Source organism: Dama dama, chromosome 30, assembly GCF_033118175.1.
Source record: "Dama dama isolate Ldn47 chromosome 30, ASM3311817v1, whole genome shotgun sequence".
Taxonomy (NCBI): domain Eukaryota; kingdom Metazoa; phylum Chordata; class Mammalia; order Artiodactyla; family Cervidae; genus Dama; species Dama dama.
Window position 1 is genome coordinate 89,379,598 of NC_083710.1, and position 20,823 is coordinate 89,400,420.

General features: G+C 53.7%; 1 protein-coding gene across 2 annotated transcripts; it reads right to left on the reverse strand.

The window, feature by feature from the left end:
• Positions 1-1,049: 1,049 nt before the first annotated feature.
• Positions 1,050-20,538, reverse strand: PCID2 (PCI domain containing 2). Of its 2 annotated transcripts, XR_009691216.1 has the most exons (15): positions 20,456-20,538; positions 18,085-18,174; positions 16,638-16,711; positions 15,585-15,652; positions 14,478-14,517; positions 13,314-13,368; positions 11,239-11,342; positions 10,630-10,705; positions 10,017-10,158; positions 8,603-8,703; positions 7,575-7,648; positions 7,310-7,435; positions 4,427-4,550; positions 2,038-2,663; positions 1,050-1,917 (listed from the first exon to the last, which is right to left on the reverse strand). XR_009691216.1 is itself a non-coding variant. In XM_061133015.1 (14 exons), exons 1-14 carry the CDS (start codon positions 20,489-20,491, stop codon positions 2,574-2,576), a joined length of 1,200 nt encoding a protein of 399 aa, XP_060988998.1. In that variant the 5' UTR covers positions 20,492-20,538; the 3' UTR covers positions 1,050-2,573. The 2 variants fall into 2 exon arrangements, 1 of the variants encoding a protein (XP_060988998.1); XM_061133015.1 differs by having other exon boundaries at positions 1,050-2,663.
• Positions 20,539-20,823: the final 285 nt, after the last annotated feature.

The window sequence follows — 20,823 nt, forward strand, 5'->3', positions numbered from 1 at the left end:
GAGGGTCTGCAGGCCCCAAAAGGGCGAAGCGGCCCGGAACCCACCAGCGAGTCCCACCCAGACTGCAGCCGCCCTCCCCCACAGACAGGACCCCGCCCCACCTGCGCCCAAGTGACAGCAAGAGCACGTGGATGGACGTGCTGTGTACTTACGCATCATTTCTAAGCCAGGAGGTGCCTGGCTCACGGAGAATGGAGCGGCCCTCACGACTGAGCTCCCTGGACCCCAGGGTGGGGCCTCAAGGCGGGTGGGATCCAGAGGCTCAGGCATGAGGCACCGCGCTGCTGGGGAAGGCAGCGTTGTTTCAAGGGGTTAGAATTGTGATTTATGCATTCTTCTGACTGGAAAACTGGTAGGATTTCAAAGTCTACTGTTCCTCCATTGCCTTCCTTTGTTTTTGCCAAGGTCCTTTCAGAGAAATGGGCCAGTGCATCTGCAGATTGGCCAAAAAACGTTAATTCTGGGATTAAAGTATAATATCAGAAATGAAAGTGTTTTTGAATTGTTAGACTTAAAAATCTGAATTGTGTTTAAACTCCCAAAAGTGCGGTGGTATTATCTTCAAACTAAGGTCATCGGCTGCCCAAGATTTGAAATCTAGCAAAGGAGCACTGCGGTTTTACATGAATAATCCTGCAAAAATATCTGCAGTCTTGCCGCCGACATTAATTTGCCATACAAATCTGTGTTTGCTGAGGCAGAAACCCTGCCTGACACCCCACGACAAACAGCAGGCAGACGCGGGGCTCGCCCTGCTGCACTCACGGGCTGTACCTCCCTGGTGGCCCAGACAGGGAAGCCGCCTGCAGCACAGACCTCGGTCTGCCTCCTGGGTCGGGGGGATCCCCTGGAGAAGGGAATGGCTACCTACTCCAGTATTCTCGCCTGGAGAATTTCATGGACAGACGAGCCTGGCGGGCTACAGTCCATGGGATCACAGAGTCGGACATGACTGAGGAACTCACATTTTCACTTCCACTGAACACAGACCACTGCTGAGAACACTGCAGGCCTGCAGGGCAGCTGAGGCACAGAATGAAAACTGCTCATCCATCAAGTGTTAAATTAATAAAATGGTTACAAGTCACGTGAGGTAAGCAAATCAAAACAATAAAACTCAAGAAAAGGGAATGTGATTAGATGGCAGAGACTGTCTGCTTCTTTGGCATCAGTGTTCTCAAGGCCGGGCCGACCACTCTGCACAGGCTTCCAAACCAGTGGGAACGCAGCGGACTCGGGCCTGAGGTTCTGTTTCTTTGATTTGCCAAGTACGACTTTGACCTCGTGTTATCGTTCGTTGTCACTCCTTGATTTTCAGTGTCACTACTTACTGGTCAAAATGACAGTACCTGAAAGTGTTGAAAACACCCAGCTTTCCACACTATGAGATCCAGGCACATTCACAGAAGTCCAGGGTCTCCCTCCAAGGAGGATGCGGCTCTCATCCTAACTGGAGGCCGTGCCTGACCCTGAGGAGCAGTGACGCTGTGAGGACAGCACCCCAGGAAACATGGAGAGACTGTCCCACCCTGGCATCTGCACCTCCCCCAGGCCACACTCTCCTGCTCAGGGGACTGGTGGGGCTGGGGAGGCTGGTGACCAGACATCGACGGCAGGCTGCCCCCAGCACACCCCATCCCCATGCCCAAGTCTGGACATGCCCGGGGCGGAGGCTACGCTCTGTGACTCAGGAGCCCGGCTTAGAGTGGATCCAGCTCCACTTGGTTCTTTGGGGTCCTCGCTCTCGGAACCCAGCTCCATCAGCTTGGAGAGGCCACCGAGCACCAGGTCAGATCCCCGGGTGACACGCCTTCAGGGTGGGTCGCAGGGCCCCAAAGAGCCCTCCAGATGAGCTGCATGGAGAAGCCGAGGACAGGCTGCAGACTTCGGAGCAAACCAGGATGCTCAGTATGGCTGCTGGAGGGGCAGACGTGGGGGCACAGATGGGAGGCCTTGAGCAGGCCTCAGGGAGGGGGGTCCAAATCCCACGGCAGCCCCTCTCCACACAAAGGCCACAGCCCCCTCCAGACTCGGCACCTTTGCAAAGATGAGTCACTCTAGTCCATGAATTTTCTTCTTTAGTAAGTTTTTGCATAAACAGAGGAAACGTGTGTAATCTGAAAAAAAAAATAGCTATAGTACCTGGAATTTAAATCAAATTCAGCTTGTAAAAAGAAACATTAAGTTAACCAAACATTTGATCACACAAAGTGTTCAAATTTAACATAAAATTAGATGTGTCCCAGATAATACAATAAAGAATATCCCATCTGTATAAATTTAAACACCTTTTTTTTTATAGAAACAGTTACAAAGACGCCTTCACAAACAGTCTTCTTGAGAAGTAAACAGCAGCTGCCTGGGAGACGGAGTGGCCTTCGGGGAGTGTCACCAGCAGCCTGGCCAGCGGAGGCGGCAGCATTGAGGCCTGAGTCCCAGGCCTTTGTGATGGGGACGTTCGTCAGCCGTGATGCTGGGGATGTCATTCCCGGGACGAGACCTGAGAGGCTCCGCTGCAGAGCACGCACTCCGGGCGGGAGGATCAGCCTGCCCCTGTCATCGGGCCGGGGTCGTCAGCACACCGTGGACAGTGGGGGGAAGGGGTTCTGCTTGCTGACAACCAGCTTCTGGTGCTGGTGTGAGATATAGCCTTTGATGTGACCCTAGGGGATGGGAGAGAGTGGGGCTCATGACTCTGAAGGTCAAGGCTGTCAGGGTGAGTGAGCTGGAGCCGGGGCACAGCGCCTCCCACCCCAAGGGCCCCAGCTATTGTGTGGTCAGCTCTCTGAGAGGAAAATGAGTGTGTGTACACATGCACACACATACACACACACACACACACAGAGCACCCCCCCACCCCTACTGACCCAGCTATTGTTCAGTCAGCTCGCTGAGAGGAAAACAAGTATGTGTGTACACACACACACACAGTGTCCCCTACCCCCACCATCCCAGCTATTGTACAGTCCGCGCGCATGAGCGCACGCACACACAGACAGCACCCCCCACCCCCACCGCCCCAGCTATTGTGCGGTCAGCTCTCTGAGAGGAAAACGAGCGTGTGTAAACACACGCACACACACACAGCGCCCCCCACCACCCCAGCTATCGTGCAGTAAGCTCGCTGAGGAAAATGAGCGTGTGTGTACACACACACACACACACACACACACACACACAGCACCCCCCCACCCCCACCGACCCAGCTATTGTGCAGTCAGCTCGCTGAGAGGAAAACAAGTGTGTGTACACACACACACACACACACAGTGCCCCCTACCCGCACCACCCCAGCTATCGTGTGGCCTGTGCGCGCGCGCGCGCACACACACACACACACACACACACACAGAGCACCCCCCACCCCCACCGCCCCAGCTATTGTGCGGTTAGCTCTCTGAGAGGAAAACGAGCGTGTGTAAACACACGCACACACACACAGCGCCCCCCACCACCCCAGCTATTGTGCAGTCAGCTCTCTGAGAGGAAAACGAGCGTGTGTAAACACACACACACAGTGCCCCCCACCGCCCCAGCTATCATGCAATCAGCCTACTGAGAGGAAAAGGAGCATGTGTACACACGCGTGCGCGTGCACACACACACACACACAGAGCACCCCCCACCCCCACCGCCCCAGCTATTGTGCGGTTAGCTCTCTGAGAGGAAAACGAGCGTGTGTAAACACACGCACACACACACAGCGCCCCCCACCACCCCAGCTATTGTGCAGTCAGCTCTCTGAGAGGAAAACGAGCGTGTGTAAACACACACACACAGTGCCCCCCACCGCCCCAGCTATCATGCAATCAGCCTACTGAGAGGAAAAGGAGCATGTGTACACACGCGTGCGCGTGCACACACACACACACACACACACACACACACAGAGCACCCCCCACCCCCACCGCCCCAGCTATTGTGCGGTCAGCTCTCTGAGAGGAAAACGAGCGTGTGTAAACACACACACACAGTGCCCCCCACCGCCCCAGCTATCATGCAATCAGCTCACTGAGAGGAAAAGGAGCATGTGTACACACGCGTGCGGGTGCACACACACACACACACACACACACACACAGCACCCCCCACCCCCCCAGCTATTGTGCAGTCAGCTCTCTGAGAGGAAAACGAGCGTGTGTAAACACACACACACAGTGCCCCCCACCGCCCCAGCTATCATGCAATCAGCTCACTGAGAGGAAAAGGAGCATGTGTACACACGCGTGCGCGTGCACACACACACACACACACACACACACAGCACCCCCCACCCCCACCGCCCCAGCTATTGAGTGGTCAGCTCGCTGAGAGGAAAAGGAGTGTGTGTACACACACACACACACACACACCAGCCCCACCACGCCCTCTGAGGACATGGACATGGTGGGTACCAGACCCCCCAGCCTGGACGGAGCCCACATACCATGTAGATGAGGTTGGCCAGGATGCACTGGACCTCGGCGATGTCCACGTCCTCCACCTGCATGAACTTCAAGGCCACCAGGAATGCGTCCAGGGACAGTTGGTGGGTCTTGAGCAGCAAGTACCTGGAAGAGGCAGAGCTCAGGCTGTTGCTGACAGGAGGCAAGTGGGCAGGAGACCCTCTGCTCGGGAGGAACACAGCACCTCCCACCCGCCAGGCGCCTCGGAAAACAAGAGCTTCTGGGTGTAACTGACGTTCCCACTTAAAGAGCCACCAGTACAAGTACACTGGACCACTTCCTTGAATCTCAGATGCTTCCATTCTCACATTTCAATACCCCTCAAGTTGGGAAGCACCTGACAGGGACTGTCAGGGATCTGATGACCTGCAGGCCTCTCTAACCTGGACGTGATCCTCACAGCGGAGTATGACCGAGATCCTGCTGGGACCAGGCCTCGGAGAAGAGCCCACTTCTGAGTTCCACAAAAAGAGCAACTTCCTGACGCACAGGAGTGGCGGGCGGGTCAGCGGGTCACGAGTAAAGGAAACAGGGACCAATGCCACGCTCTGAGCATAGTGTAGGTGGGTGCTCAGGGCTGGTGTCAGAACTCCTGCCAGAGTCCACGCTTCACACAGGCCGAGCTACTGCGCCTACTCCCTCAGCCGGGCGCTCCCTTGCCTGCGCGCTCCCTCACCCGGGCCCTCCTTCACCAGGACCTGCGCGCTCCCTCACCCGGGCCTGCGCACTCCCTCACCCGGGCCTGCGCGCTCCCTCACCCGGGCCTGCGCGCTCCCTCACCCGGGCCTCCGGGCTCCCTCATCCAGGCGCTCCCTCACCCAGGTGTTCTCTCAGTCTGGCGCTCCCTCACCCAGGCCGGCGCGCTCCCTCACCCGGGCCTGCGCGCTCCCTCACCTGCGCGCTCCCTCATCCAGGCGCTCCCTCACCTGCGCGCTCCCTCACCCAGATGCTCTCTCAGTCTGGCGCTCCCTCACCCGGGCCTGCGCGCTCCCTCATCCAGGCGCTCCCTCACCTGCGTGCTCCCTCATCCTGGCCTGCACGCTCCCTCACCTGCGCGCTCCCTCATCCAGGCGCTCCCTCACCTGCGCGCTCCCTCATCCAGGCGCTCCCTCACCTGCGCGCTCCCTCACCCAGGTGCTCTCTCAGTCTGGCGCTCCCTCACCCACCTGCGCGCTCCCTCACCCGGGCCTGCGCGCTCCCTCATCCAGGCGCTCCCTCACCGCGCTCCCTCATCCTGGCCTGCGCGCTCCCTCACCCGGGCCTGCTCGCTCCCTCATCCAGGCGCTCCCTCACCTGCGCGCTCCCTCATCCTGGCCTGCGCGCTCCCTCACCTGCGCGCTCCCTCATCCAGGCGCTCCCTCACCTGCGCGCTCCCTCACCCAGGCCGGCGCGCTCCCTCACCCGGGCCTGCACGCTCCCTCACCTGCGCGCTCCCTCATCCAGGCGCTCCCTCACCTGCGCGCTCCCTCACCCAGGTGCTCTCTCAGTCTGGCGCTCCCTCACCCGGGCCTGCGCGCTCCCTCACCCGGGCCTGCGCGCTCCCTCACCTGCGCGCTCCCTCACCCGGGTGTTCTCTCAGTCTGGCGCTCCCTCACCCGGGCCTGCGCGCTCCCTCACCTGGGCCTTGGGCGCTCCCTCACCCGGGCCTGCGCGCTCCCTCACCCGGGCCTGCGCGCTCCCTCACCTGGGCCTTGGGCGCTCCCTCACCCGGGCCTGCGCGCTCCCTCACCTGGGCCTGCGCGCTCCCTCATCCAGGCGCTCCCTCACCCGGGCCTGCGCGCTCCCTCACCCGGGCCTGCGCGCTCCCTCACCTGGGCCTTAGGCGCTCCCTCACCCGGGCCTTGGGCGCTCCCTCACCCGGGCCTGCGCGCTCCCTCACCCGGGCCTGCGCGCTCCCTCATCCAGGCGCTCCCTCACCTGCGCGCTCCCTCACCCGGGTGTTCTCTCAGTCTGGCGCTCCCTCACCTGGGCCTGCGCGCTCCCTCACCTGGGCCTTGGGCGCTCCCTCACCTGGGCCTGCGCGCCAGGGCGTTCTCTCAGTCTAGCGCTCCCTCACTCAGGCGCTCCCTCACCCCGGCCTGCGCGCTCCCTCACCCGGGCCTGCGCGCTCCCTCACCTGGGCCTTGGGCGCTCCCTCACCCGGGCCTGCGCGCTCCCTCACCTGGGCCTGCGCGCTCCCTCATCCAGGCGCTCCCTCACCCGGGCCTGCGCGCTCCCTCACCTGGGCCTGCGCGCTCCCTCACCCGGGTGTTCTCTCAGTCTGGCGCTCCCTCACCCGGGCCTGTGCGCTCCCTCACCTGGGCCTTGGGCGCTCCCTCACCCGGGCCTGCGCGCTCCCTCACCCGGGCCTGCGCGCTCCCTCACCCAGGCGCTCCCTCACCTGCGCGCTCCCTCACCCGGGTGTTCTCTCAGTCTGGCGCTCCCTCACCCGGGCCTGTGCGCTCCCTCACCTGGGCCTTGGGCGCTCCCTCACCCGGGCCTTGGGCGCTCCCTCACCCGGGCCTGCGCGCTCCCTCACCCGGGCCTGCGCGCTCCCTCATCCAGGCGCTCCCTCACCTGCGCGCTCCCTCACCCGGGTGTTCTCTCAGTCTGGCGCTCCCTCACCTGGGCCTGCGCGCTCCCTCACCTGGGCCTTGGGCGCTCCCTCACCTGGGCCTGCGCGCCAGGGCGTTCTCTCAGTCTAGCGCTCCCTCACTCAGGCGCTCCCTCACCCCGGCCTGCGCGCTCCCTCACTCGGGTGCGCCCTCCCCTGGGCCGTGCCCTCCCTCAGCTGCGCACTCCCTCGCCTGGACAGCACCAGCACCAAGGCTCCAGGCTGCAGATCAACTTCATCCCATAGAATCAGGAAGGAAGGCTGTGCTCACACTTTTTTGAAGAGATTCCTGTAGGTGATTATCTTCAGCTTCTCGAGGATGAGGAAGATGCCGCAGCGGATGAAGAAGGTCTCATGCGCGGCCAAGGCCTCGTTCAGAAGGAGGAGGTTGCCTTCGCTGGGCCACAGAGACGTGCAGACGCAGGCAGGACGCCGCCCAGGACAGGAGACAGGACCCCGTTAGTTCCCTGGAAACACGGGGACCTCTGCACAGACTTTATATTCTAAACGGCCCCCGAGGGAAGAGAAGCAGCTACCTCACGGCTCTGGTCACCTCCGCAAACTGCATGAGATGGTACTTCCTCAGAAGCTCTACAGTTGGCATGTGGCCCTGAGACAGAGTAATTTTCCAAAATAAGAACCTTCTCATTTTTAACAGAACTGTCTTTGATAAAAACCCTTACCAAGTTTTAAAAACTTTTAACCTGTGTTTCTCAGACTTTCTTCCTAAGTAACTGAACAAAAAACGCATCCTAGCCAACTGGGAAAAAAACATGCTGGTTCAGAAATCAGAAAACCAGGCACCAACACAGCTCTGCCAACAGTGACGTGTGACCCTGACCTCAACCTTCTTGCTAGCGATCACAGGAGCGGGTGGCACCTGAAGGAACACTAGGCTACAACTAAGGGATTCAGACCCAGCTTCCAGAACAACGAGCTGAAAACCCAAGACTGGCTGTTCCACAAAGTTGGGTGAGCCGTGGGGAGGGGTGTGGCATTCTCTCCTCCCCACCACACACCGTCCAGAGCTGGGTGAGTTTTAACTGTGTGTGTGTGCTGCTTTGACAATTTTTAAGAAACTTCAATGGGAGGAAAGGAAGCCCTATCACTGTGTGAATGTTTTAGTCAATTAACTTGCTAGTTACTTGTCTTTTTTTTTTTTTTACAAATACCAAAAACAACTTTCAGTGACCAAGTGAGACACCCAGACAGGCTGGAATGATCTTTTTCTCTCTTGGTTAATCCAGCTCTATTATTCTAGATTTTCAGGAGTAACAGACATAACATGCACTATTTTACCTGTCTTACATATGTTAAACCTTTGAGTGAGGTAATTTTAGGAAAAAGGAAACAAAAACAGACAAGCCTTTCCAGAAGGATCTGGAAGTGTCAGTCAAGAGAAGAGTGGTTTGGGTCACACCCGAGGCTTGTTCCTCCTCTGTTCTGAGAGTGCACTCACATGTGGCTCAGACCGAGACCCACCACACACCATGGGCTATGCTGTGAAATGACTACGCATTCCTTGTAGGGGACAGGCCCCCAGAGAGCTGGAGAGACCACTTACCAGGAGCATCTTCACAGGAAGCAGGTAAATGAGGACCATTCTTTTGTTCTTTTGGCTGGAACGATGGCAGTGCTCAAAAGCAAAGGACAGGTACTCCTCAGCTGCAGAGTCGACCACAGACATGGTCACCACAGTCCCCGCCCTGTGCCTGGAGCTACACCCACCCTTACACGAGGGCCCAAAGGTTTCAGAGGCAACAATGTCTACCATCAACATTAACAGATTATTTTCCACAGGGTCAGCTATTTTTCAAAAATATCCAGAAGAGCACTCAGTGAAGATTCAGAGGAGAAGCAAAGCAATGCCTTCAGAGACTTCAACTGAGTATACAGCTGACCTGAATGGGGCAGGTCTGCTCTGCATGGGTGCCCTGCACGTGGGTGTTTTCGATCGTAAACGCTACGATACTGCTCCGTCTGTGGCTGCTGATCACGAATGCAGAGTAACCAAGGACACAGGGCTGACCATGAGTCAATTGTGGATTAACCCTCTCGCTGTTCAGCTATTCCAACGCTTCATATTTTAGGGGAAAGAAAAAGGACCAAGGAAAGTCCCCTTTCAAAAGTTGTATGCACTGAAAGCAAGCTCCAGGAGTTGGTGATGGACAGGGAAGCCTGGCGTGCTGCAGTTCATGGGGTCGCAAAGAATCGGACATGACTGAGCGACTGAACTGATGTATTGAAAACTCTGTGAAAGGAAATGAAAAGTTGGTCTGTACAACCCCACGGAATAAAAAAAAGAGCTCTCATTATGAAAGAGCTGTTCTTTCTGTCATCAGAGCCTCTGTGGCTATTGACACATGGAGTGAAAAGGCTCTTACGTCTCATATGGTACCTGAAGTCACATGGCTTCGCGTGTGAGTAACTGTCAAGGAAGTGAGTTTAAAAAGTCTCATTTGAGAATAAGAGAAGAATCATAAAGGACCACCATATACCGGCCACTCCAAACTCTCAGAAAGAAAAAACAGCCTCCCAGTCTCGAGAAAGCGAAGGACACAAACCACATAACATGGTTTCGTGAAAGGGCAGCTTGGATGTGGCACTGACCCGCTGCCCCCAGCCACAGGCACCGAGGCTGACACCAGCGCAAGGGCACGTCCCGAGGCTGGAGCCAAGCCACGAGCTGCCCAATCTCCACGTCCTGTGCCGACAGGACCCACTGAGGCCACAGGGAAGCACTGAGCACGGCCCATATGTGGGACAGAGGTGCGTGGTTTCCTCTCCCAGGAAAGGACACAGTGGTGACCCGCTCAGAGACCTGGTGCTGAGCAAGAAATGCAAATGGGATTTTCCTTTATGGAACTGACTTGGTGTCAGAGCAACGCTGCTTGGATGCAGTGGACACCATGTCCACCTCCACACCAGAAGGCACGAAGGTGCTCTGGACCCCCGGCTGCTTGGCAGCAGCAACGCACCTTGCTTAAAGTCGCTGTCGAACATGGCCTTGCGCCCCACGTAGTACCTATAGGTCACCCTCTGGGCCGTGCTATAGTCGTCCTTCAGGTTTGAGCTGTCGATGGCTCTGATGAGCGGTTTACACAGATGGAGCTTGTTGATCTAGAACAAGTAAGAATCCACTCCAGACTGTCTTCCAGATAAACAGGCAGGATAGCCACCAATCCCTGGTCACTAAGGACACGCCTCCTGAGGTGGGTTCACATGATCAGAACTGAGGGCTCACTAAGGACACAGCACACCGCTGCTCCGTCCAAACCAGGCCACCGGGGAACGCCCACCTGCAGAGGGGCTGACCAGACATGCTCCCCACCTGACCACACCATTGTCACACCTGGACCTGTGCGAGGTGCCAGCACTTGGTTCCCTGAAGCCTCAGAGGGTGGAGGTGAACATAGACGATGAGTGCGGAGCACCAAAACAGTCCCTGCACCCAGAGGCCCTCAACCAACACCAGCCCCTAGGACTGTGTATGGCTGGTGGGCACTGATTCTCAAGCCAGGCCTGGCAGGCCAGCTGACAAGGGAGAGAAATGCTCTCTGGGAAGACAGGCAGAATTCAAGCAGAGTTTACCTTAAAATAAATCTTGAATAACTGATTCACCAGAAACAGCATTCCCCACTTCTTAGAATCCTCTATACCAGCACGACTGCAGGGAAAATGATGTTTTAAAGGTTACATAGGAAACAAAAATTGTATGTACAAATCAGAAAGCAAACTTCCAAAACAAATTCACATCCTGAGATAAAACCCCACAGTTCAAGTCAAATTCATGAAAGAATGTAACACTACAAAGGTAGATGTCTCCTCTGACAGGTAAACCTGGAGAGATTGCCCCAGGAGTTCTGACACTGGCTGAGCATCTGGGGGGCAGCGGATGAAAACTGCTCCATCTGCAGCAATGTTGTGTAAGAGCGGACTGTTATCAAGCATTTGTGACACATGGTGAAAGTATTTTCTCTTGTCATTACAACATCATGAACCACTGAGACACAACACATGAATTCCAGAAAGCATGAGACCCAGCATGCTGGCCAAGTGGGCCCAGAGGCGTGGTGCCCAATGTGTGCTGAGCACGAAAGAGGATTCTTTTCTCTTATCCCTTACCAAGCAACAGATTATTCAAAGCAGAAATGACCATGGCTCTGCGGCTACGGCCATGGCCGCCCGCCCCGGACTCACGTGTCGCTGGCACAGACGCGGAAGCAGCCCATCAGCAGCTCGGCCGCCTTCTCCAGCATGTCCCCCACCTTGCTCTTCCCCTTCTTCACCAGCTGCTGGTCTGCCTGACAGGAAGTAAAAGGCTTCAATTTTCATCTCCTCTTGATTCTTCAATTAGAAAGAAAATCACCACACAGCCAGAAGAGACCCTCTAGGCTGTGCTGCGGTGTTTCTCAAAACTGCGGTGTCTACCGCTTGTTCCAACTTTCTACAGGCCACATGGCTCTTCAACCAATTCAGACCAGTGCGCTGGTCACTGAGTTTTTAAGCCTGTGTTGCCCAAGCCATGTGCTACTAAGAGGCCTTTTCTTACTTGGCACAAACCCTCTGACCTGTCTCGCAGACGACATGGAGGGGACAGCACAGAGAAGGCAGCAGGAGGCAGTGTGGGCACCCTCCCGCATCCTCAACACGCAGGCCCGCGTCCCCCCTCTACCGACCAGCACAGTGAGCTTCACTTCAGAGTCGGTGATAATGCAGTGAACGTGTCAGTGAGTCTTGGTCCTTGAATACACACGTAGTTTTAGTGTTCCTTGTGATGAAGCAGGAAGCACGCACACAGCAAGTCTGTTTTTTAAGGTAAAGCACCAGGGCCACTGTTGTGGCCACAGCTGGACGGGGAACAGACAGCTGCAGAGCCTGGTCGGCCAGCGTGGACTGCCGGCCAGCATGAGTCTCCAGAAAGTGAAGGACACAGGCCTGTCCCACCAGGAAACACTGACAGTACTTCCCAATGACAACATTCGCACTTGCAAGAAAAACTTACAATTTTGGAAAACTTGTACTGACCACCAAGAGCCTGGCAGCTTCTCATTACTTCAAGATGTCTCTGAGGAGGTCACTGGATATACTAACAAAGGTAGAGTTTTCCTGGATTTCATTTTTTACATAATGAAATACGTCAACATTTGGAATGTCTGAGCAGCTCAGTGATTGAAATGTTTCCAGATGATCAAAATTTTGTTGGACGTCACAAAATCCTGCAGGGCTGGAAGATCCATCCACACCACTGGGGTTGGAGGTCACACTGCCAGCCTCAGAGGCCACACTGTGACCAACAGTAAAAACCATTCCTGGAGCCTGAAAAGGTGCCGGTCAGACAAGGACGTCAGCAATCACCTGGAAAGGCTATCAGAACAGGTCTCCCACTTCCACCCACGTCTGTGTGAAGCCAGACTGCTGCACATACTCAACCAAAATGATGCCCAGCAGAGTGACCGCAGAAGCAGATGCGAGAATCTGAGTGTCTCCCTTCTATTTAGGAAGTCAGTGATGTTACCGTGTAAAAGGTTTATTACTTTAGATGCGTAAGTACACTAAGGATGGATGTAAACTACACAAGCAGAAGCTTTGGCAGAACCTTTGGGCTTGACGGTTTCTGTGTAAGGTATTTTGGTTCCACGGCTTCCATTCGAGGCTGTTTGACGTCTTCCGTTTCTTTGTGGAGACGTCTGTTTCAGCCTTTGCTCTTGCTCCGGGGGTTTTACCACAAGCGGTGGGTGTGGAATCCCATTAGGGACCTGGCCCGCTGTGCCCGGATCCAGGACGCCCAGGAGACAAGAAGGACAGGCAGGGAGCTCGCTGCTCTGTGCTTCCCACCTCTCAGAGCCTCGCCAGCCTTGAAGTCCCCAGCAGCGGGGAAAGGAGACACGTGACTGTGTCCACCTGTCCACAACCGGACGTTAGTGACGGCTTTTGACCCAGTAAAGGGATGTGTGGACCAAAGAGTTAGGAACTGCTGCTCCCTGACCAGCTGATGCTGCCGGGAAAATGGACGCGTCAAGTCCAGTCCTTTGCCTCCGCACAGCAGAGAGGCCCCTGGCTCCGCCGAGTCCAGCAAGGTGGCACCAGGCGCGTCTTCACAGCAGACGCGGGCAGTCCCTCAGCAGCGAGCCGAGCCGCCCCACTTTGTTGCTTTCTGCACCAGGGGTGTCCCGACCCCATGCACACCCCAAAACTTGTGGGAGGAGTGACACGAAATTAAGCAACAGGTACAGTGAGTTTGGGTTTAAAACAGTGACAGAAACCAAACTTACATTGTTGGCAAATATTCGAAGGTCCAGGGCCACTGCATACATGACAGGCAGAGCCCTATGGGGCAAAAAGAAGTGTGTGTGAGGCTCTGAGGTCAGAGGCTCCCTCACCAGCGCTGGGGACACCCAGGGCCCCCACCCGGACGGGAGGGCCCCACCCCCATGGCCCTGTGGTCCTCCCCTCACCTTCCTTCCAGGAGCTGCAGCCCCTCCTGGTCTGTGCATCTGGCCGGAAGAGCTCTGCACCCGCTGACCCAGCCTCCCCAGAGGCCAGGGCCTCAGCCCTGACTGCCCCCACCCCACGCTGGGCCAGGAATTCTCCTTCCCCTCAGCCCCACCACCACCTAAATGGCTCCATGAAAACAAGACGTGTGGTTCAGAATGATCTCCTAACAGGGCCCAAGGTATGGAGCAGACAGATGTCGTCAAAAGACTTATAAAATCTAGCCGGCAATGTCAGTTTCACATGTAAGACAGATCTTCAGTCAAAACTTTTTTTTTTGGTAAAAGGTATCTGTAAGTCTTCAGTTACTTTAGTATAAACAAAATTTCAGTATTTACCAAGACTTTTAATAAATCACAAGACAGTTTAAGATAACCCAAATATTCTGTATCTGTCATCCCAAATGAACTGTAGTTGATCTACATCTTTTATCCAAGTTTAAAACCAAAAAGTGAAAGTGAAAGTTGCTCAGTCATGTCCGACTCTTTGCAACCCCAAGGACTTCTCCAGGCCAGAATACTGGAGTGGGTAGCCGTTCCCTCCTCCAAAGGATCTTCCCAACCCGGGATTCAAACCCAGGTTTCCTGCATTGCAGGTAGATTCTTTACCAGCTGAGCCACCAGGGAAGCCCAAGTAACATCAAAATTGACAAAGGAAAAAAAGTAGTATTTAATAAATACCTGGGGGCATGGAATGGCTGAAACAATACTTCTTATTTACAGAAAAACACTGGACATAATCTGGCTGACCTGCCATTTAAGTTTACACTGACTATTAAAATTCCAGTATCTGTGTTGATATCATCCTATGTCAACACACAGTATCAAATACCAACACAGAAAACACAATACATATTTATTTAGAGTAAATCTTTTAAAAACTTCTGCTTTTGATAAAGAGAAAAAGCCATTTGCTCATTTCCAGCTCTTTCTGTTTGTACTTACCAGTTTTCTTCTTTGTGGGCCTGAAATGCTCGTAGGAATGATGTACTATGTTAAGGAAGGCCCTACATAAAAAGTTCAGGTGATGCTACAAGTGAAAGGATGACGAACAACACGTTCTGAACTGTAAGGGCTCCAGCTCACCACTCAGAAGGTTATATACCACAGCGGTAGGTTTTCGAAGGAAAGAAACACATAAGCCCACATTACAGACACCTGAGTGTCATTCGGGATAAGTAAATACACTGATTTCACACATCTTTTCCCCAAAGTAAGAAAAACACTATTGTTTGAAGATTTTTTAAATTGGCAATTTCACACATTTTGTTTGGTTTCTCTGAGTCCTGATCATCATAAGTTACATATAATGTGCTTAGAATCTCTAGTATAAAGTCTATTTCATTGATTACAAAAGTCTTTAATTCAAACGAGATTCAGTTGGTCAGTAACCAATTCTCTCTTGTGCATACTAAACAAGATGACTGAAAAGTAAGCAACTGGAGGGAGTTCCCAGGTGGCCCAGTGGTTAGGACTTGGTACCTTCACTGCCGGGACCTGGGTTCCATCCCTGGTCAGGAAACTAAGATCCCACAAACCATGAAGTGAGGTCAAAAAAAAAAAAAAAATCAACTAAAGTCTGGAGATGCACATAAGCCTGAGAACACCCACTGGCCACAGCTGCAGCCAGGAGATATCCCTGCAGTGATGAGAGCTGGAGCCAGCCTGACCAAAGCCTCAGCGGGGTCCACTCCTCCCCCCGGGCCCGTCTGGATCTGGGAGTTCTTCCATTTCCACAAGGGGACTAACCCATCCCTTAACTACATGCAATTGCTTTAAAGGCAACAAAATACTATTCTTCACAATAGGATTAAATAAAACTCTTAATCATAACCAATGCTCTTCCCTACTGCGTGACTGAACACCAGTATGAAAGCTCAAACTAAGTTTAAGTACCCGAGTGGAGCAGCTAAATGAATTTCTCTTCCAAAAGGTTTTAATTCTCCCTAATTAAAGGTATGACTCAAACTGGTCTGATGTTTCGAGATCTCAACCCCCAGGTAACCCGCTGCGTCTGTCACACACTGAACAGGAACGCACACGACAAAAGATATTGGACGATGACGGTCTGGCACTTGTAGGCCTCGATGAAGTCGTGGTTCCCCACCGCATACGTGCACCTGCAAAGCGGGCAGAGGGGACTGAGGACGAGGGGCAGAGTGCTGAGAACCAGGCGCAAGCCACGTGGCTGCATGGCTCACGGCCGTCACAAACACCCTGCTCTCTACTGGCCCAGAGCCAAGCCGGAGCTCCTGCTAGCAGATCACAGAGAAGCTCACAGGAGACCACTGGGTGTAAAAGGAAGTCTTTCCAGTCCCAGGAGAAGCTGAGCTGCAGAGGTTCCACTATTAACATAACAGTGGCCCTTCCAGGGCGTCAGTGGGCGAGGACGCTGCACCCAGATGCCTGCTGGTAGCGTCAGCATCAGTCAGTCCCTCCCCAAGCCCAAGCCTCCATTGCACACGGCACAGATCTAGGAAGATGCTTCAGGAACACAGTGGCACTCCAACTCTTCCAGAGATCTCAGGGGGGCCACGTCTACTCCGTCACTGCAGTCTTCTGCCGGAGACACTGGTGGAGCGTGTCAGCAGGAGGACAGTCCAGACCACACGCTTTACGACCCATAGCTTGGCCTGAATCGAGGCTTCAGAGGTGAAAATAGCAGACAGGACATGTAAATAAAAAGCAAAATTTCATTTGCTCCTCTCTGATCCAGTTTCTTTTCCAGTTCAAGGCAAAGAGGTTAAAAACCGGGTGTTTCCATGAAAAACGCCAGTGGGCTCCACACCCTTCTGAGTAAAGACCACCACACAGCCAGTGGGACGAGCATCAAACGCTTCCTCGAGATTACAGGGGACACAGACACACAATCACCATTTCATTAACTTTTAAAACACACGTGGTCCCTGAGATGGAAAAGTTTATTAAATTTTAAAGTATTTTAAACTTCACACGATTTTCACAGGTTTTACCAAAGTGCAATTACAAACATACTTTTCTACTTTTTCAAAGGAAACTTTTCAACACTTCAAGATGGTGTAAAAACCCCTAATCAAGACAGCAACCTCCAGACTTGCTTGTTTTCCTACCTCAACCATGGCTTACCTTAAGTGAGCTGCAAACATTTCGTCATAAGGGGGCTCCAAGACTTGTTGACACTTCTCTTCTGGAGAAGCCATCTGCATGCCAATAAGAAAAATGGTAAAAAGAAAATTAACTGGGACAGAAAGAATGCAATGCAAAGGAAGAGATTCAGACAAACCTTTGTTTCAAGAGAATTTACACTTTACAGGTGACAGAAGCTCTTCACACTTTAGCAATTCAAAAAAAAAGGTTCATTACCTCCATACATGTCTATCAAGCCCGACCTGCACACAGGAGATGAACGTGGTCTGCTTTGTCTACCACAGGTCAGGAAGCACTCTAGGCGTGCTCACAGATGTCTTTGTGTGTTTATTAAGCAGCTACTATGTGCCTAACAAACGTAGGTCGCTCATGTGAGGTCAAAGGAGCTGGAGACGATGCCTGGGGGGAGGGGAGATGGGGGGGGTTCTCACCTCCTGCTGACAGACTGCCCACTCAGGAGTCCTGGGGGATGGCAGACACTCACCTGTCACCTGCCCTCTCCTCTCAGCGGCCAGATTTTAGATAATGTGTAACAGGACGGCTTACACAACAAGAAAGGGACTGGGGAACTCTACTCTGGCACCATAACTATACTTGCATATTCATGTCAATAAAAGTGAGAGGGGAGATGACAACATGGGAAAGGTCACCGCTCCACAGTCTCTGACGAAATGACTGGGTGGACGAAGGCCACCAGTAAAGGGAGCCGCAGATGGAAGGTTAGGCGGAGTTGTGTAACGAAGGGATCAGCCTCAGGTCACATGTGGGGCTACCTGCCAGCAAGCAACCTGAGACCCACCAAGACTCCAGGCACTTTCTTTCAAAAGAAAAGTTTAGCTCCCGGTAGAACACACTCCGATATGTAACGCCAATCGACGAGGAAGTGGGCACTACTTCAACAAGGTTTCAACAGTGCTTTACACAGAAGCTTCTACCTGGATACCATCTATCATCTGAATCAAGGATGCTTACATTTGAGAGCAGGGCCTGGCAGACATTCGCATAAAGAGCCAGCCAGGAAATGCTGCAGGCTCTGCGGGCCCAGGTCTGCCTCTGTGGCCACAGGCACAAAACCTCACTGGCAGCAACACCACACAGCTGTGGGCTTCAGCGACAGACAGGCCTGCCAGAGCCCGAGCCCACCGCCTGTCTGCTGATCACCTTGCCACCCTGCTGCGCTTCTCTGAGCCCGGGGGTCCTGCGGCAATTATAGACAGGAAAACAAGCACAAACCTCAGCACAGGTTCTGACACACGGTGCTCAATTAATGTTCAATAAATGAACTGAAATTAGGTAAACTGTGAAGGAACTTGGTGATTTTCAAACAAGAATGACAACGGTATTCTTCCAGCTCACACCCTAAACTTAGGAAGGTGGTGACCCAGTGACCCTCTCAGACATCTACGTGCGTGGCTCCCCCACCTACCTGAAGCCGCGGGTTGGCAACATGAGGATGCTTGAAAGACACCAGCTCTGCAAGGGATGCCCCATCTCTGGTGTCAATTGCTTCATAGACCTGAAGTGTTTGGAAAGAGAAGAGCTGTTAAGTGGAAAGTGAAACACTTAACCCCAACAGAACCTAGACAACACACTGCACCACTTTCCCATGCTTTGAAAGGAGTGGAGGCATAATCAGTACCCTCCATAGTGAGCAAATAATCACTGCATTTCAAAATGAGATCTGGAGGCAAACAGGTGACTTACCATTAAAAACAATGAAAAAGCGGAATCAGCCAGTGGTTTATTATTTGCTTATTAAAGAGGGTTAGTTAGGCCAGTTTACTCAGTCATACTAATAAACATTTGAAAATCCACTTATTCAGCTAATGAAAAAGAAAAACAAGCTTGAAAATCACATATGTTCAAAGTGGAAAGGCACTGCATGTGTTCTGCCAGCATCCAAGAAACTAACAAGAGACCTTACGAGCTTATGAAGGTGAAATCAAACTCCAGACCCAAAAGCCAATGGAAGTTATCAGAGACCACGGGAAATGCAAGACATACGACTTGTCCACAGGTGGCCCTGGCCAAGGAGGCTGCAAAGGTGTGAATTAAGTCTAAGCTGACAAGGTCACTGAAATTCAAGATACAATAAATTTGGAAGCAAAGGAATAGGCAGGTTCTGACTCAGAAAGGAAATGGGTGAAACCTGGGCTAACAGAGATAGTGAGCCTGGTGTCAGAGCATGGACTCTGGGGCCAGGATTCCTGGTCTGAATGTATCACCTACTTGCCCAGTGACCCTAGAGAGTCACTTAACCTGCTCTGTGAAATAGGGTTTGTAATGATTCAACCTCCTAGGAAAACGGTGATGGTGGCAAGCTACCTCCCCCAACTCTGCAGTTAGGTGTGGGCAAGAAAATTGTGAGTAATATAAAAACATACAGAAAACACAACGTTTATATACAAAAGATAAGATATAAAAAAGCATAAACTTCTAGAGATTCTATATCCACATTGGTTTTCAAATGTCTGTGTTCTTGTTCAACTTTATATAAAAACTGGTATTGAAAAATGTTAACTCTGCAAAGATAAGGCCAAGGTAGACATATCCTTAAAGAAAAAGTCTTAGGCCTCAACCAGAAGAATGCAAATGAATGTATTATATTTGCAAGCTTTAAGTTAAAACAAAGGCATGTATTTGTATTTTCATGATTCTTGTTTTAACCAGTTTTCTCAATGAACCATTAACCATTAAGCGAATAGTTCTAATCTTGTTATTACTATATTCAACTGCCAACTAGGTATCTTTGCCTGGTTGTCAACCGACACCTCCAACACAACAGGTCCAGAATAATTTATTTTTCCTTTAAAACCGGTTCTGCTCATCTGCTGTCAAGCTAGAAACCTGGGAATGATTCTTGATTCCTCCAGGTGCCCCAACCACAGGCCTTTACTCACTGAGTCCTGGCAGTCTTCAGATATTTTTTAAAGTCCACGCCCACGCCCACCCCCACCCCCACCCCCCTTTCCTTAATCCTATTACCAGGGTTCTAGCTCTGCCAATTAGCATAGCTCAGAGGAAAGACTGTGTTAGTCGTTCAGCCGTGTCCTAGTCTTGGCGACCCCATGGACTGTAGCCTGCTAGACCCCTCTGTCCATGGGATTCTCCAAGCAAGAATACTGGAGTGGGCTGTCATTCCCTTCTCCAGGGGATCTTCCCGACCCAGGGATCGAACCTGGCTCTCCTGCATTGCAGGTGGATTCTTTACTGTCTGAGCCACCAGGGAAGCCCTCACAGTGTTTATGCTGGGCTGTGTTTAGTCGCTCAGTCGTGTCTGAGTCTTTGGGACTCAGCAGCCCACCAGGCTCCTCTGTCCATGGGATTCTCCAGGTCAGAATACTGGAGTGGGTTGCCATGCCCTCCTCCAGGGGACCTTCCCCATCCAGGGAGCGAACCTGGGTCTCCTGTATCGCAGGCGGATTCTTTACCCTCTGAGCTATCAGAGAAGCCCTGCTTTCAGCAAAGACTGTAGGCTTTGAATCCGTCGATGCCTGTGTTCGCGCTGTGCTCCTGCGTTTACAGGCTGTGTGGACACAGCCCTGAGAGACACAATTACCGAAGGACGCAAGCCCGCCGGGCGCGGCCCGCTCGCAGGCGGACCCCGGCTCTCTCCTTCCCCGGCTCCCACCGCGGACGTGGCCGGCCCTCAGGACACACACCGGGTCTGCCTGCCGTCCGGCGGCCGACGGCGCGGGCGCAGCCGGCGAAAAGACCCCCCCAGGCTCCCGCTGCAGCGCACGGGAAAAGGCAGCGGGCGGGCAGTTGGCAGGCGGTTCGCAGACCGGGAACCTTACCTGCTGCAAGTACTGGTTGATGGTGATATGCGCCATGGTCGCGCCCGCCGCCGCCGCGCGTCACTTCCGGGCCGCGGTCCGGCCCCGACCCCGCGCCCCCGGCCCCGCCTTCCGCGCGCGTTGGTTCCGGAGGTGGTGTGTGCGCCGGAGCGCGAGCCCCGGGCCGGCATGGCGGCGCGCCCGGGCTGAGGACGGTCGGGGACTGCGCTGCGACTCCCTTCTCCCCTCGCGCGACCGCCAGATTGGCGCCGCGGGTGCCCGGACCCGCCGCTCCCTTAGCCGCTGCGGGTTCCTCACGGGCCGCGGCGGACGCGGACTTCGGTGCCCGCGCGCTTGCGGCCGGGTCGGTTCGGGTCGGGGTCCGGCGC